Here is a 17958-nt window from a genome sequence, read left to right as displayed (position 1 = left end):
TCCACCCACCACTGCACGTGAACAAGCCAGGGCTGCATGAGAGACCACATGGAAGGAAGCCCAGCTGTTCCATCCGAGGCCATCCTAGACCAACCTACAGCCAACAACCTGTCACACTTGAGAGAGTCCAGCCAAGACCAGCAGAGCAACCTAGCCAAGCCATAGCTGTCTGAATACACCTGTGCAAGCCCCCAAGACCAGATGAACTACTTAGTTGTCCCACAGACCTGTGAGCAACACTATTTGTGTTGTTTTAAAATACAGAGTTTGAAGTGGCTTGTTACACAGCAATGGCTAACTGACAAAAAAAATGCAGGATACTTTTAGAGCAAGACAGGGCCTCTTTTACAAAAACTCAATACCTAATGTCCATAATTTTAGTTATGTACACAACAGCTAAGTTTGTAAACTAGCTCTGCCAGCTTGGCCCTACACAGTGTTTTTTTAATAACAGAAACCATTTAAAATCAGGGGATTTCACATAGAAATCCAAACTTCTGGTTCCTCTAGAAAGATCTAGAAGTCAGGCAAACTTGGGCACCCAAAATACCACATGCCAAGGGGGACCACACTTCCAGGATTTCCCAGAACAGTCAAAAGTTTACACCTGTTGTCCTGGCATAATTAACAAGAGTGCTCTAAAAAGCGTCCTGGTTTGGACAATAAATTATACGGTTACCCCACCTATGACCAACCATCTAGAGGCACCGAGGAGTGGCTGCCCCAACTGGCACTCCAGTTGGCCATCTTCTCTGTCCTCCTAATCCACTGCTTCGATGCATCTGCGTGTGAGGTGACTTTACAAAAGGATGCAAATGCGTAAATAAATTGGGCTGCAACAGTATCAGGCAAATAATACCAGACCAACCAGATCCGCCACAGGCCACGCTGCCCCGAGGACTTTCTTTGGCCGTGGAAGCAGAAACTTCACAAAGGAAAGTTTGCTAAGGAGAACACAGTCCATCGAATATGGACAATGATGACATGAATGAAACTCTTATCTCCAAACACTTCTCCCAAAAGTCACATATTGCAACCGGATCTGACCTAGAACTCTAAGTCCCAATGTCCCATGTCCTTGTCTTAGCCAGAACTGTTTTCTCTTACTAGACTGCTCTTCCCTCTCTCCTCATCTCTGCCCAAAGGCCAAAGCATCCTTCAACGCCAAGCCTAAAGTTACCTCCTTTCCATGGCTTTCCCTAACATCTGTCAGATAATCATGCTATATTACTGTTACTTGGGAACGTGTGTCTCTCTCCCTTCTTAGATGGGGAGCTCTCTGAGGGTGAGGGATCTTTATATCCCTGGTCTGGCATGTGGCAGGCACATCACAGATGCTGCCTGAGTCGAGGTGAGAATGAAATGAAAAATCTCCGTAAAGGTGAATACACCCAACTGAAAACAACAGAGTCAGGGAGGACCGGGGTGGGCGAAGGCAATCAAAGAGGACTCGGCCTGACCTGTAATTTGTCAACAAGAAGAAACCATTCGTGTATCACTTGCATAATTGAAAATTACTTTAAAAAAACGGAGATGGCTCCAAGCATGCAAATAGTCTCCATGGCAGGTAATCTATAAATAATTTTTATCTGGTTTCCATACGCATTTGAAACAAAGCTGGCTTGAAAGAAAACTTTTTTAATTATCTTTATAAAAGGCTAAGAACACAGTGGGAGCTGTATGCCATTGTAAATAAAGAGCGCATCACTCAAGAACAAGAGGGCAGACTATGGATATTGGGAACAGGGGAGGAAATCCATGGGTGACTGGTCCTTCTTATGTGCCCAGGATTCCTCTGAGTGCTTAATTTACTCCAGCTCTTCTGCAAGCAGAAAATTAAGGATCAGTTGGGTAATAAATTTCCCGTTAGACCTAACTCTTAGAAGCCCAGGTCTGTTTTCAACACAGATAGAGTCCGAACACCTTCCTGAAAGATTGCTGAAAGAGTAAGACTCTTTCAAAATTGTTATTATGCTGACAAGTGGCTCTGTCTCCTCTATGGACGAGTCAGTTTTGAGGCCAAGACGAAAATGACAGAAGCGTCTGTCCACTTAGCAGCAGCCAAACCAAGTCCCTGCCAAAGGCGTGCCCTTGGCTTCCAGGATTGAAGGAGAGACCTTGACGTGAGTCAGCTGAGTTGCTAGGCGATGCTACTTTGAGGTTAAAAAATGCTTTCATTTTTTTTTTTTTAACGTTTTATTTATTTTTGAGACAGAGAGAGACAGAGCATGAACGGGGGAGGGGCAGAGAGAGAGGGAGACACAGAATCGGAAACAGGCTCCAGGCTCTGAGCCATCAGCCCAGAGCCCGACGCGGGGCTTGAACTCACGGACCGCGAGATCGTGACCTGGCTGAAGTCGGACGCTTAACCGACTGCGCCACCCAGGCGCCCCAGAAAATGCTTTCATTTTTTATGAAAAATGCAAAAGAGCACTTGCAAAAGAGCAGGAAAGTTGGACTGGGGATAGCTGAGTGAAAAAAAAAAAAAGGTGCTTTACTGGATATTAAGAGGCCACCGTGGGGTGGGGCCATCCAGCTGGGGCATCCCAGCTTCCCTCTCCCCTCTGAAACTACAAGTACTTCCCTTATCCAAAGCAAGGGCACAGAGGACACCTGGATGCTTTGGCCATCATGCCAACCAGTAGCAGGGCTCCAGTTCTGACTGGAGTGCCCTCCAGGAGTAGTTAAGAATATGAGCTCCAGAGTAAGACTGGCTCAGGGAGAGTCCCTAGTCTGCAACCAGCTGGTTACATGAGAGACATTCACCCAGTCTCAGTCCCCAGTGCCCTCACCCCTTCCACAAAACAGTTGGATCCTTGAACATGGGGATGAAAGGCACTGACCCTCCCCCACCATGGAGTCAAAACTAGGCATCTAACTTTTGACTCCCCAAAAGCCCAACTACTAATAGCCTACTGTTGACCAGAAACTTTACTGATAACATAGTTGACTAACATGTATTTTGTATATGTATTATACACTTTGTTCTTACAATAAAATAAGCTGGAGAATAGAAAATGTTAAGAAAATCCTAAGGGAGGGGTGCCTGGGTGGCTCAGTCGGTTGAGCGTCCGACTTCGGCTCAGGTCATGATCTCACGGTTCGTGAGTTCAAGCCCCGCGTCGGGCTCTGTGCTGACAGCTCAGGGCCTGGAGCCCGCTTCAGATTCTGTGTCTCCCTCTGTCTGCCCCTCCACTGCTTGCACTCTGTCTCTTGCATTGTCTCAAAAATAAATAAACATTTTTAAAAAGTTTATAAAAAAAGAAAATCCTAAGGGAGAGAAAATACTGTATTTATTAAAGAAAATTTGTATGTAAGGGGGCCTGCTCAGTTCGAACGTGTGTTGTTCAAGGGTCAACTGTACTTATGAAATGTCATCTCTGAGTCCAGCCTGGTACAGGGATACAGCAGAGGAGAGACACGCGTCCCACCCTCACGAGGCCTGCACACCAGTGGGGGCTAGCAGCACGTGGAAGAGACTGCAGACAGCCTGCCCCTCTTCCTCCCAGGAACACAATCTCCCAGGTATTGGCTGTTCTGCTGGAGACCACGGGCTGTGAGGACAGACACGAGTCGGCGGGGAAGGGCTCAGCCACAGGTGGCTGCGGCTATGCTGTGTCTGTCACTGCCGTCCACAGTCACCTCCCAGTAGCCCACGGGGCTGCTCCCCAGCACTGCTCCTTTCTGGGGAGGGGTTGAAGCCTTGAGCTTTAAGGGGCCTAGATCCCAGCATTCCATGTCCCTAGTGGGTAAGGATGAGAGAAACTATGTGAGAGCCTCAAATAAATAATAACAAGTATTTGTGTGCTTAGGGAAGTCAGTGTTGTACTTTGAAAACTTGCAAATTAGTCCTAGAATGTTAGTATGCTCCCATTCTGTGCTCTTTTCCTCCTTCTGGTCTTTGTCCTTCACTCTCTGTAGCAGACACTTGCTTTGTGCCCCACATCATCCTCTCCCCCCTCCTTATGGCCATAGCACCTGGATTCTGTTTGGGGGAAATCATCTCTTCCCTACTCTCAGACCAGGTGTTACAAGGAAAGTGGACTTACTCTGGTTCTAGGAAATGAACACACGTCTCAGGCTCAAGTTCCTTCCCCTCCGACCACCGTGACGGATTCAAGAACATGACATGACGTACAGTCATGCCAAGTGGAGCTAATGAGACTCATTTCTGGGGTCGTTCTTTGAGTTAACAGGGAAGCGAACACCTTGTTTTTCTCTGGACTCCAAGGTGGAAAGATGCAGGCTAGAGCTGAAGGTGTCTTGCTAGGATGGAAAGAGTCTATCTGTGAAGACAGCCAGCCCAAAGGGGGCAGTGCGGAGGGATGGAGGTGGGGAAACCAATGCCAGTGACACAGTCTGAGCTCCGACTAAGCTGTATAGGTAGCCAGTCCTGCCCTGCTCTTGTTGGTTATATGAGACAATACACTTCCTTCTTGCTCAAGCTAGTTCACTTCTGTCACAGGTCACAGAAAGAGTCCTCACTGATGCGTTCTCCATTTTCCCAACTCACCAACATGATCTGACACTGAAATAGTCACTTGCCTGGCAATCAAGTACAAAAAAAAAAAAAAAAGCCCCAAATCATGCCTGCCAGCTCCATAGCCTCTTTACTCATTTACTCGTTGTCTCTTTCAAGCCTGACCCAAAAAAGAGGCCTCAGCTCACTTAGCCTAGCTCACAGAAGAACTGGTACCTGCTTTCTGTGAACATATTGCCAGGTTTGGATTGTTGCACTGATCTAGGATTTTAACACTACTGGCAGCATTATGTTATTTTCTCCATAAAAATCTATTGGCTAGGAATTTACCCAAGGGATACAGGAATACTGATGCCTAGGGGCACTTGTACCCCAATGTTCATAGCAGCACTCTCAACAATAGCCAAATTATGGAAAGAGCCTAAATGTCCATCAACTGATGAATGGATAAAGAAATTGTGGTTTATATACACAATGGAGTACTACGTGGCAATGAGAAAGAATGAAATATGGCCCTTTGTAGCAACATGGATGGAACTGGAGAGTGTGATGCTAAGTGAAATAAGCCATACAGAGAAAGACAGATACCATATGGTTTCACTCTTATGTGGATCCTGAGAAACTTAACAGAAACCCATGGGTGGCGGGGGGGGGGGGGGAGGAAAAAAAAAAAGAGGTTAGAGTGGAAGAGAGCCAAAGCATAAGAGACTCTTAAAAACTGAGAATAAACTGAGGATTGATGGGGGGTGGGAGTGTGGGGAGGGTGGGTGATGGGTATTGAGGAGGGCACCTGTTGGGATGAGCACTGGGTGTTGTATGGAAACCAATTTGACAATAAACTTCATATATTGAAAAAAAAAATCTATTGGCTGGATAGTAAGATAGAAGGCCCTGGAACAACTCCCTCCCCCCCCCCCCACTCTATTACATATACACGCAGAAGAAGCAGTGAGTCCCAAACCTTTGAAAGTACAAACTCCTTCTTTATATTTTTAATATGTATTCTCCCAAAGGAACGGGTAATCTGTTTATGCCTAAAATGTAACGGACACTTGACACTAGTTAAAACCATAAAGCAAATTGGAATCGAAGTAGAAACCGATAAAAACATGAGGACCCACCAATCAAGGACCAGATAGGATTGTCCTCCTCTTCAATGCTTGAAAATTGACCTATAAGATTAGCTTGGACCTCAGCATTTAAAATGGATAAACCTCTCTCCACCAGGGCCTTGTTAACCTCAACACAAGTCTGAACACCGATAGAATTCAGGACTTCCTTCAAGTTAAAGGTCCTAAAAAACAAAACAAAATTGCATCAGTAACACTTTTTTTGTTCATTAGTTTTTATTTATTTTTAATATACCAACTTGTTTCAAATGTCCATCACTTTTCATTTATACAGACAATAAGTACCTCCATTAGCACAAACTTAGAATATGGTAACTTCTCCTAAACATCAACCTTTGTATGTAGCAGATTTTTTAAATGGTTAAAGCACTCAATTCTGTAGGTAGTGGTTAGTTGGGAAAGCATTCAGAGAAGTGTGGTCCCTGAAAAGAAGTCTGCATCCTCGTTTTCATGCAGGACCATCAAAAAGGAAAAGAAATTACCTATTTACTCCTTAGAATAAACCCTTGGGTCTGAGTGGATTTATTCATAGATTTGTTGTTGTTAAATCTATGCTTATACAATGAGGTAAAGTCAATTCCTTTATCCATGCCTGAACAGTGCATCTATAACACCAATCAAAAACAAGAAATGAAGATATTCAGAGATTAGTACCATAATGACAAATCACCTAAAATTCTTGACCTCTCATGATCAAAGATAAGAAGCTCCTTCCTACTGTTACTTTCAAGTAACCAATCAAAAATCCCAAATACATAGAGTCCAGAAAATCATAAACAGTAATTGGTAGGGGGTTACTTAAAAAGTAAAAAAAAAAAAAAAAAAAAAAAAAAAAAAGGTAATGAGAAAGGGCATGTGTTGGGTCCACACTATTGAGAAATGATCATTAAAAATGGTCTCTTGCTGTCCAGAAATGGTCTTTGTTTTTTATTTTTTAAGAGAGAGAGAGAGCATGAGAGAATGCAACTGAGGTAAGGGCAGAGGGAGAAGGAGCGAGAGAATCCCAAGCAGGCTCCACACGCAGCATGGAGGCCTGTCGCAGGGCTCAATCTCACAACCATGAGATCATGACCTGAGCTGAAATCAAGGGCTGGATGCTCAAGCAAGCGAGCCACCCAGTCGCCCCTAGAAAAGGTCTTTAAGATAACTACGTGCAAACTTGGAATTAAAGGGTGAGAGAACGGAGGTGGAGGTGGGAGATTCAACAAAACAAAGCGGTCAGAGAGGCAAAGCATGTATACAGGAGATGCTTTGACAACAGGCCATTAACAGTGAACATTGTCCGAGTACTTGCCATGGGCCAGACACCTGCCCTAAGTACATCACAAGGAATCATCTTAATGTCTCACATTTGTAAGCAGGCACAGTTATCTCTTTTTACAAATGAGAAAACGAGGCTCAGAGTGATTTGGGAACTTGTTCAAGGGCACCTAACAAGTCAATAGCAGAGCTTGGACTTAAACTCTGGTCTGTCTGACCTGAAGCCTGACTTCTCAGTAACCACTTTGCTATATGCTTTACATTAATACTTGAGCAGCATTGTGGGTTCTCGAATAAATAAAAATTCCTGGAAAATAAGTTACCCGGTATGGGGAAATGCCAAGGTAAGACCAGCTGCAAGCCCAGAGCAGGTTTCTCTTCATTACAGGTCTTGGGTCCTGGAATGTGAAGTAAATGAGCCTGGATGCTTAGCACAGAAGCAGCAGAAAGGGCAGGGCCTTGGTTTCCCCTTTCCTCACTATGCAGCTAAGGTAAATCTTTCTCTCTCTGAGAACTCTGGATGCTGTAACCACTCGGGCTCCTTTTGGCTCTTGATATTCTGGGATTTTATCAGGTAATTTACGTGCTTTCTGAGTAATGGGCAGCAGGATAGGTGCAAAGACGGGAAGGAAGAACGTAAGGCCTTGAAAACACCGGAAAGGGAAACCAGCAGGAGGAGCTGACCCATATCAGACCCATGAAAACATGTGATCATTGACTAAGACTAGGAATTTTCTGACTTGGATAGGATTCCCACCGGGATGATCTAAATGCAAAATCTAAATGGAATCCTAGTGTTCAATGAAGGTTTGACACTGGGAAATGAATTTAGCGAAAACAAGTCCTTCCCTGGACTTGTGTAGTGTCTCTGAAGGACAGGAGGTCACTACTCCTGAAGACTTTACAGCAGGCTGAATCAGTGAAGTTGGTAACCATTTCACTGCAGAAAGACGACGGAGTCAGAACTGAATAGGAAAGCCTCCCTGACAGGGCCTTCTGAACACTGAGCTCGGAATTCTGGTTTCTGTGGGTTTGGTTCACAGCGCTGTCAAAGAAGAGCTCTTGTCCATGCCCGTCCCAAGTGGAAACAGGACACTCACCCTGGCACTTGTCATGGAAAGGACCTCTCCCTCTCCTATGAAAGGACATCGAAGCCTTCAGAGATATCAAAAGAAATTCTAGAAAAAGAAGTTGTAAGATAAGCTTCCCTAAAGCACAGTCCTGAATATCACACGCAGACGTCCAGGGTTATGCGCCATCTCTGAAACACGTGCAGAGCCTTAAGACGGGGATGAGCAGATAAAATTGGAACTTACTCTTTGTTCATGCCTTCGAGTAGAACAGCTGAAATCCTTTTTAACCTGTTTGCAAGCTCAGGAAGGCCTTCTGTAAGAGCACCCACCATATTGTTGGTAATTAGGGACAGGCAGGCAATAATTTTCAATTGATTCAGCTTTTCTGTCAGTTCCTGAAGACGTGCTCCATCTGTCATGAGTGTCTAGCATATTTATTTTAAATGTAAAAATAGAAAGGGAAGCTCAATACCATGAAAATGTAAAACAAGCAATGTTACATCCAAACTCCCATTTCATCTGATTTCAGGAAAGTCATTAAACCACATGCAACACTAGACAGACTAGCTCAAGAATTAAAATATTGGAAGACTTGAGGGAAGAAAAAAAAATCACTCACCTCTGGTAATTCTTTCTTCTGATAATCCCACTGCAACAGTTTTAAATAACTGTTATTTAGCACCAGTGTAGGGCTCAGGCTTGGCTTAGAGCTATTTTCAGCCCCAGGAGTTAAAGCCGTCTCAGAAAGAGAAAGCAGTTCATTTACAGATTCTTTTATCCATCCTGTAGTTTGATCAAGAGCACCTGAAAGTGAAGAGGCCACATTATTTGTCCTACAGCTGACAGATCCCTCCATGCGTGCATTCTACATGACAGACGTTACGTTAGGAACTGGCCACGAATGAAGAGACAGGCACAGCCCTTGAGGAACTTAGAGTCCAGATGGGGAGATGGAGCTGTGAACTAACAATTACAGCAGATATAATAAATGCTAGAAGGCACATGGAAGTGGAGAGAGCAGAGGTTGTCCAGGACAGACTCTAAGGAAGAGCTCTGGACTGATGCCTGAAGATACAAGACAGAGGACAGAGCTGTCACTCCAGGACAGGCGAATGGCCCATAGAAAACCCCAGAAAAGTGACAGAATATGGCACATTCTGGATGCTACAGGCAAATCTGATTGCTGGTCCACAGAAAACCAGGGGGAAGAGACTGGTAGCAGGTGGTATTGGATGGGCAGGCAGGAGCCAACTCACACGCAATCTTGAATTTTGTGCAGAGAAGGTATTTAGACTAAAGGCATTGATTATTAAACACGTTTGGGTCCTGGACCCCCTGAGTGTCTGATTTAGAGTTATGCCTTTCCCAAAATGCACATGCATGCACTTTACTTTCAACCCAGTTCTACGGTTTCCCAGTAGAAACAATTGGCTTTTTATACCACATTTCTTATAACACTGTATATTTAGTAGAATTTATAAGGTGGAAACTGCTTTTAAAAAAAAGGCAGTATGAACACAGGTGTGGATTTATTCTTTTAAAGCACCAGAGAATGAAATAAAGAATAATGACCCTGAAATTCTTCTTCAGACCCAGCGCCTGAACAGAGGTAATTTATGAGCAGCCGTGTTTGCCACACTAGAACACCACTACCCCAGAACTTTGCAACTTTGTGTCTCCTCAGTTGGCAAATGTTCTGGGTTTTTCAAATTCTGTTCATAAAGATGTAAAGGACATGCAGTCTTTTATTTAAAAGATATCCAAGGGGGGGGCGGTTGAGAGAGAGGAAATCTTCATGGGTATAATTACAATGTGGCATTAATAAGCATTTATACTGCACTCTTAATCATTTACAGCTGACACATTTAAAAGCCCTTTTAGTTATCTCAAACAAAAGCAACAGTGTACCCTAGTGCTTCTCAAATCGTGGCTGATTTTAGAATCACCTGGGGAGCTCTAAAAAGAAAAAAAAAGATCTTGCACACAGCTCCTGGAGATTCTGATTTAATCAGTCTGAGATGGGGCTCAGGCATCTGTGTTTAAACACCTCAGGTGATCTAGTCCACCGCCAGAATGGAGTATAACTGGTAAAACAGAAAGGACATGAGTTTAGAGTGAAGCATCATCAGCTTTCCCCTAAGGGATCTGCTGAGTTATCACTCCCACAAGCTAGTACACAGACCATTCTATGTGGCTCCAAAAGCAAGGTCAACCCCAGGAGACACTTGTATCCTTGGTTTTTCATGTGGGCAGTAATTCTCTCCATTTACTCATTTATCCAATGATAACTGAGCATCTACTATACTCTAGGTACCGTACTTAATGTCAGGGATTCACAGATGAGTGAACATGTTCCCTGCACCCAAGAAGCTCTTAGTCTACTAGGAGGGAGGAACATAAGAACAAGCAATGGCTTTACAGGCACATTTGCCTAAGAATCCATGGAGGCCCAGGCACACAGCACCCGACTTTACTTTCCACCAATACACAGTGGGTGCTCAAAAACCTCTGCTCTCTGTGTCTGGCGTGACAGACCCAGTAGGTTTCCAATTTATTTCAGCATCTCTGGAAGTAACCGTGGCTTAGGGAATGGCTCAGTCTCCTTCAGACTGACAAGTTGATTGGTCTTCCAGGCCTGCAGCGATCTTTCCTTTCCCACCGTCATCCAGTAAAATGTTTACTAATGCCCACAGTGCAAGGTGTTTCTTGTAAACTCAGAAAGCAGAAAAGGGAATACTTCTCAATTCATTTTATGAGGCCAGCTTTGCCCTGATACCAAAACCAGGCAAAGGCATTACAAGAAAATTACAGAATGATCTCTTTCTAAAAATATAGATGCAACAATCCTTAAGAAAGCACTAGCAAGGTAAAGTATTAGTAAGGCAAAGTAATACACCATAAATAAGGGGTGGGATAAACATCTCAGGATTGCAAACTTGGTTTAACATTAGAAAAATATTGGGGGCGCCTGGGTGGCTCAGTCGGATGAGCATCTGACTGTTGGTTTTGGCTTAGGTCATGATCTCACAGTTTCGTGAGATCTCTGCACTGAGCCTGCTTGGGATTCTCTCTCCCCCCCTCTCTCTCTGCCCCTCCCCAACTCGCACTCTCTCTCTCTCTCTCAAAATAAATAAACAAATTTTAAAAACAAGAAAAATATCAATCACTGTAATTCAGCACATTATCATAATAAAGGAGAAAAAATGATCACTTCAGCATACAGAAACAGCATGTGACCAAATTTAACATGTGACCTATTTAGATAAAAGTTCTCAGCAAACTAGAAATAGAGCTTCCTCAATACAGAAAAGGACATCTATGAGAAGCTGCAGCTGACATGGCTTAAGTATGACATATATCATACTTAAGAGTCAAACGATGAACATTCTTCCCCTAGAAAAGCAAAGATGCCCTCTCTCAAGACTACTATTGCACATCTGATTGGATGTCCTAGTCAGTGCAATAAGGCAAGAAAAAGAAATAAAAGGCACACAGGTTTTTAAAAAGAAGTAAAGCTGTCTTTATTTGCAGTCAGTGTGATTATAGATACAGAAAACCCTAAGGAATATTCCAAAAAAACTACTAGAATTAAGAAGTGAATTTAGCAAGTTCTCAGCATGCAAAGTGCATATTCAAAAGCCAATTACATTTCTATATACTAGAAAATAAAAATCTTACAAAATACCATCTATAACACCATCAAAGAACATAAAATAAATGAGATTAAATTTAACAGGGGCGCCTGGGTGGCGCAGTCGGTTAAGCGTCCGACTTCAGCCAGGTCACGATCTCTCGGTCCGTGAGTTCGAGCCCCGCGTCAGGCTCTGGGCTGATGGCTCAGAGCCTGGAGCCTGTTTCCGATTCTGTGTCTCCCTCTCTCTCTGCCCCTCCCCCGTTCATGCTGTGTCTCTCTCTGTCCCTAAATTTAACAAAGTAAGTATAAGACTGATACACCAAAACTAAATGTATTGCTGAAACAGGGGCACCTGGCTGGCTCAATCAGTTGGGCGTCCGACTTCAGCTCAGGTCATGATCTCACGGTTCGTGAGCTCAAGCCCCGCATCGGACTCTGTGCTGACAGCTCGGAGCCTGGAGCCTGCTTCGGATCCTATACCTCCCTCTCTCTCTGTCTCTCTGCCCCTCCCCCGCTCTCTGTGTCTCTCTCTCTCTCTCAAAAATAAACATTAAAAAAATTTGTTTTTAAAATAAAAAATAAAATGTATTGCTGAAACAAATTAGATTTGAGATACCTAGTTCACAAACTAGTAGACTCACTATTATTAAGATGTCAGTTCAACATAATTCCAGTCACCATCCCAGCTGGCAGTTTTGCAGAAACTGATAAACTAGTTAAAAAAGCATATGGAAATTCAAAGGACCTGTAATAGACAAAACAATTTTGAAAAAGAAGAACAAAGATGGAACTCTAACACTGCCTGATTTCAAGACTTAGCCTCAATATCAGGATTGTGTCGTACTGGCTAGGAGAAAACATATAGATCAACAGAATAGGATAGAATCCAATTAAAAAAAAAAAATGAAGTAAAGGGGCGCCTGGATGGCTCAGTTGGTGAAGCATCGACTCTTGATTTCGGCTCAGGTCATGATCTCACTGTTCGTGGGAGAGAGTCCCATATCAGGCTCTGTACTGATAGAGCAGAACATGCTTGGGATTTCTCTCTCTCCCTCTTTCTCTGTCCCTCCTGTGTGCACACTCTCTCTCTCTCTCAAACATTTAAAAAAGTGATATGTGCTACAACATAGGTAAATCTTGAATATACTATACTAAGTGAGAGAAGTCAGACACAAAAAAGCCACACATTGTATGATGTGATTTATATGAAATGTCCATAATTGGCAAATCCAGAGATTAGAGACAGAAAATAGTCCAGTGGTTGTCAAAGGCTAAGGGAAGGGAGGAATGGGAAGCTGGTAGTGAGTATGGGGTTTCTTCATAAGGTGATGAAAATCTTTTGGAATTAAATACTGATGATGGTTGTATAACCTTATGCTAAAACCACTGAATTAAACACTTTAAAAAAATTAATGTTATGGTAGGCAAATTATACCTCAATTAAAAAAAAAGAATAAAAAGTTTAGAAACAGACCCACAAATGTATAGTCAATTGATTTTCAACAAAGTTGCCAAAGCAGTTAAGAGAGAAAAGATAGTCTTTTTCCAGTAAATGGTGCTAGAAGTAGATACACCTATGGAAAAATGTGAACCTTGAAATATATTACCTTGAAATGATTCCTAAGCCTAAAACTATAGACCTTCTAGAAGAAAATATTCAAAAAAATCTTTATGACCTTGGGATACCTAAAGATTTTGTAGACAAACCATTAAATGCACAAATAAAATAAAATGTTATAATTTGGACTTCATCAAAATTAAAAACTTCTCTTTTTTCAAAGGTTAGTGTTAAGAAGATGAAAAAGGCAAGCCACACACAGTGGGGGAAATTTTCACAACACATACATATATCTGACAAAGGATTTGTTTCCAGAATATATTGAGAGCTCTTCAATTCAATAAGAAGACAACCAAATTTAAAAACAGGGCAAAAGATTTGAATGGACACTTCACATAAGAAGATAAATGGCGATTTGCATGTGAAAAGATGCTCAACATCATTCATCATCCGTGAAATGTATCTTAGAACCACAATGCGATACTACTTTCACACCCTCTATAAAGGGTCAAATTTAAGAGACTGATAATACCTAGTGTTGGTGAAAATGTAAAGCAGTTGGAACTATCATACATTGATGGCGAGTATAAAACAGTACAACCACTTTGGAAAATAACTACCAGTTTCTTATAAAGTTAACCACATATTTAACATAATGACCCAGCCATTCAACTCCTAGGTGTTTACACAAGAGAAATGGAAACATGTGCACACACAAAGACTGGTACACAAATGTTCACAGCAGCTTTATTCATAGTAGCCTAGGACCAGAAACAATGCAAATGTCCATCAACAGGTACATGGACAAAGTATGGAATAATCATATAACAGGATACTTCTCAGTAATACAAACTATTGATACATACACAACATGGATGAATCTCAAACATCTTACTAGTTTAGTAAAAGAAGTTGGAGAAGAAAGTGAACACAGACTGTCGTTCCACTTAATATGAAGTTCTAAAAGAGGCGAAGCTGATCTACAATAATGAAAGTTTTATTAGTGTCTACCTTTAGGGGGGAGGTTGACTACAAGGGTCAAGAGGGTTCTTTTTGAATGACAGAAATGTTTTATATCTTGTTTGTAGTTGTAGTTATAGGGGCATATTCTTTTGTCAAAACTCAGAACTACACACTTAAAGTGGACACATTTTTTATTGCATGAATAGCATATTCCAATGAAGTTTAAAAAAGGGATATAGGTTATGGATTGGCCAACTAAGTCACTGAATCTAACCCTAGTAAATGCAGGTTGAAGTCGCATACAGCTTCATCAACACTAAACACACATACAAATATTTACATTATGTAAGAGCCATTGATTGTGCTATTTAGTACTAGAAATAGTAGTCAGGGGAATGTCCTGTAAAACCTCCCCGTTTAGTATGAATGAGTTTAGTATTTGAGTTTTCCAAGATGAATGTATCGAGCGTAGTCATACATAGATTCTTCAAGGAATACAATTCCTTGAAGTCTGCTGACTTCTAATATGGTAGCTAAGCATGAAATCTGGTACCTAAGATTGAACTCTGAGTGACCCCTAAAAAGGCAACAACTCCACATCCTGGATTTGGGGGATGGCCTGTACAATTCTGAGCAGGCAGTATTCACATAAACTAAGAGAATGGTGCAGAATATGTGAATGGGAGCCCCCGATGTTATGCAAAGATCGCTCCCCTTTTCAGTATTCTGGAAAATATTCAGATTAACTACCCCGATTTTCAGTTAGAAGAATATAGTTCCCTTATCCATGACACCCGCTCTTTTATGCCTATCAACACCTCACCTCCCTTCTTTTGGTACTGATTTCTTTCTTTCTTTTTTTAAGTAGGCTCCACACCCAACATGGGGCTTGAACTCACAACCTCCAGATCAAAAGCCACATGCTCTGCAGACTGAGACAACCAGGTGTCCCTTGGTACTGATTTCTTTGAGAAATCATTTTCCCTCTTTCCATGCTTTCTTTTGTGAATATCAATTAAGAGGCCCCTGACCAGGAAAGCCCCCTGACCCCCTGGGGTTGGCCTAGAGGAATCACATGCCCATCAGACTTTCCTGGGACCTGAAGGGTGACTACAGCATTCAAGGATGGGCCATTTTATTTTCTTTCTTTCTTTTATTTTTAATTTGTTTAATGTTTATTTTTGACAGACACACACACACACACACACACACACACACACACACACACACAGAGTGTGAGTGGGGGAGGGGCAGAGAGAGAGGGAGATACGGAATCTGAAGCAGCCTCCAGGCTCAGCACAGAGCCTGACTTGGGGCTCAAACCCACAAACCACGAGATCATGACCAGAGCTGAAATCGGACACCTAACCCACTGAGTCACCCAGGCGCCCCAAGGATAGCCCATTTTAAAGTACACGTTAACGGTTCTGATGATGGAGCTGGGAACTTTCCCTTATTTTTTTCTGCCCAGATTCCTGATGCTCTCCTGGTTTCTGGCCTTGTTCAGGCTCAGGTATTTTAGCTTTTTTTGTGAACTGCCCCCGTCCTTCCATTCGCTTCCTTTTTTGCCAAGTCAGCCAGAGTTAGTTTCTGTTGCTTGCCATACAACCCAGTTGATGTAACACAAAAGTGAAAAATCCAAAGAAAGCAGCCAAAGCAGCAGCTTGGTTAAATCTTGGCTTGGATGCGGGAGACTTGGCTTCCAGTCCTCGCTCCACTACTTATTAGGAGCTCTTGTGTTTGGGCAGGCCATCGCTCAGCATCAGTTGGCTCATCTTCAGAATGTTCCGTTAGTAGTCCTTGACTGCCTTGTGTGCCAGGCAAAGACAATCAGAATGCAGTTTCATGGGTTTTTGAAAAATATTTACGTCTCGTAGGATTTTTGAAAGAATCACATGAAATGAAGTTCTATGAGAATATTTTATCAGATATAAGATATTATCTAAATAAATAAAAACCTTTTCTTGCTGAGTATCTTAGAAATTACCTGTGGTCTGGCCCCCTCGGGGTAATCTGTTACACTTTCCACGGGTAATTTAGTTGTTGGACCCGATGTGGTCATCTTGTTGATGTTGTACATGTGACCAATCAGTGCCTAAGACTTGTAAATCAGGCAATTACATAAAATCTCTCTGTTGGCAAAATAAAATCTTTTCTGAAATCAGTTCAGAAATCTACAGTACTCCTCTCTATTAACTTTCCAATAATTATTTTATAAAAATCACATACACACAAAAATCCAACTCTTCTGTCCTTCTGCATGTTCCTGTGAGGCTCTTATTTTGATATTAGGGCACAGTGGCCGACTTTTGGCAAAGTGACTTGAGGATATAATTAACAGCTGACATACACTCTGCTTCCTGGACTCTTGATTTCTCTGGGAACATATTTAGAGCTGGGCAATAATGACCTATATGCACAACTGGATATATTCTATTCTTAAATCTCTGGAAATATCCAAGTCAATGTGAAACGTACAAATGCAGGTCACTAAGCCTGAGTTTTAAGGACAGAAACAAATCATTTAAGATGATCAAAACTGTCATTCAACCCAATATTAAGGAATTCGCTCCAAATGACAAGCTATCTTGACTCGAGACATGGAGACATTTGCACACACCTGTACACACACGTACACAGGCACACAAATGAAACCAACCAATAATGTGCTGGAAAGGAAAACACTGCTATGAACATAGTTACTGTAGTTCAGGTTTCAGATTCAGGTTCTATGCAGGGTTCTGTTTCCACTAATCCCTCTCTCCCTTTAGAGCTAAAACAATACAGTTCTGAAGTCACAGAATTTTTATTGTGGAAGGATGGTTGGAAGTCATCTAGTCATATCCACCACTCAGTGCTAGCGCCCCCTCTGGAGATCCCCCAAAGGCGGTCAGTGTCTCATTTGAAGAGAGGCAGTGCTGCGTAGCGGTTGAGCGTACAAGCTTTGGGGCAGAGACATGTCTGGGTTATCCAGGCTTCAGCAGTGACCTGGGGTAAGTACCTTAACCTCAATTTCTTCATCTGTAAACAGTGAGTGATAATAGTACCAGTTTCACAGGGCTATTGTGAGGCTTGAATGGGCTAATCAGAGTGTTGGCACATAGTAAGGACTTAGCATATAATAAGTGCTCAACAAAATGATAGCTGGCACTGAGTACTGTTAGTACTGGAGAGGCCCATTCCAAATTTAAAACAGCTGTAGCTGCTCTAAATGTCAAAACTGGCTGCCTGCTACTCCCCTCCGCGGATCCTAGTCTGCCCTGCACAACTTAACCGTAAGTCCCTGATTCAATACCAACAGGGAAGGCAATGCTCACCGCCCAGGCGCATCCCGTTACCAAGCAGAATACACACAGCTTCATGGACGGCTCCTCATGTGACCCTTCGTAACCCATGCCCTCTTCCCTGGACATGCTTCAGGCTCTTGGAGTCCCTTTTAAAAGTGGCACTTGTTTGGCTTTGTTCACAATTAAGACTACCCTACTGACTATCTTAACAGAAAAGCTCCGTCCAAGAGGGGTGGGATGAGGTGGGTGGGTCACCTAACGGCCTTATATTGTGGTTAATTACAGCCCAGAAGCCAGCGTTAAGAGTCTGCCAATGAAGGAATCAGTCAGCCAGCCTTTTACCAGCTGTGCACCATCTGGCATCTCAGTTTCCTCCCCTGTGAAATAAGGGGTCTAACAGTACTTACTTAACTGAGTAACGGTGAGGATTCATTGAGGTACTACTTTGTCTACTCCCAGTCTCTCTTGACCCCTCTTCCAGTCCAACTTTAACGCCCACCAGTCCATCGCAACTGCTCCCATCAAGGTTATAAAGGATTCTCATACAGTCATACCCACGGTCAAGCCCTGGCC

The 17958-nt window shown here is 42.7% G+C and overlaps 1 protein-coding gene across 2 annotated transcripts in view; it reads right to left on the bottom strand.

The window, feature by feature from the left end:
* Positions 1-17958, bottom strand: part of TCP11L2 (t-complex 11 like 2) — a 41251-nt gene that overhangs the window by 2768 nt on the left and 20525 nt on the right. The window contains exons 7-9 of one of the 2 annotated variants that reach the window (XM_047066869.1): positions 8563-8747; positions 8187-8368; positions 5602-5774 (exon numbers count right to left, since the gene is read on the bottom strand). In XM_047066869.1, coding sequence (XP_046922825.1) covers positions 5602-5774; positions 8187-8368; positions 8563-8747 — 540 coding nt within the window. Of the gene's footprint in view, positions 1-5601; positions 5775-8186; positions 8369-8562; positions 8748-15426; positions 15907-17958 lie in introns of those variants that run through there. The other variant, XM_047066871.1, reaches the window with a different exon arrangement.

The sequence above is a fragment of the Lynx rufus genome, unplaced genomic scaffold (genome assembly GCF_022079265.1).
Source record: "Lynx rufus isolate CCGP_SWC_20201006 ecotype Redwood Valley unplaced genomic scaffold, mLynRuf1.p SCAF_7, whole genome shotgun sequence".
Classification (NCBI taxonomy): Eukaryota; Metazoa; Chordata; class Mammalia; order Carnivora; family Felidae; genus Lynx; species Lynx rufus.
The sequence above is the reverse complement of the archived record's forward strand: the minus strand, read 5'-3'. Positions and strand labels throughout refer to the sequence as shown.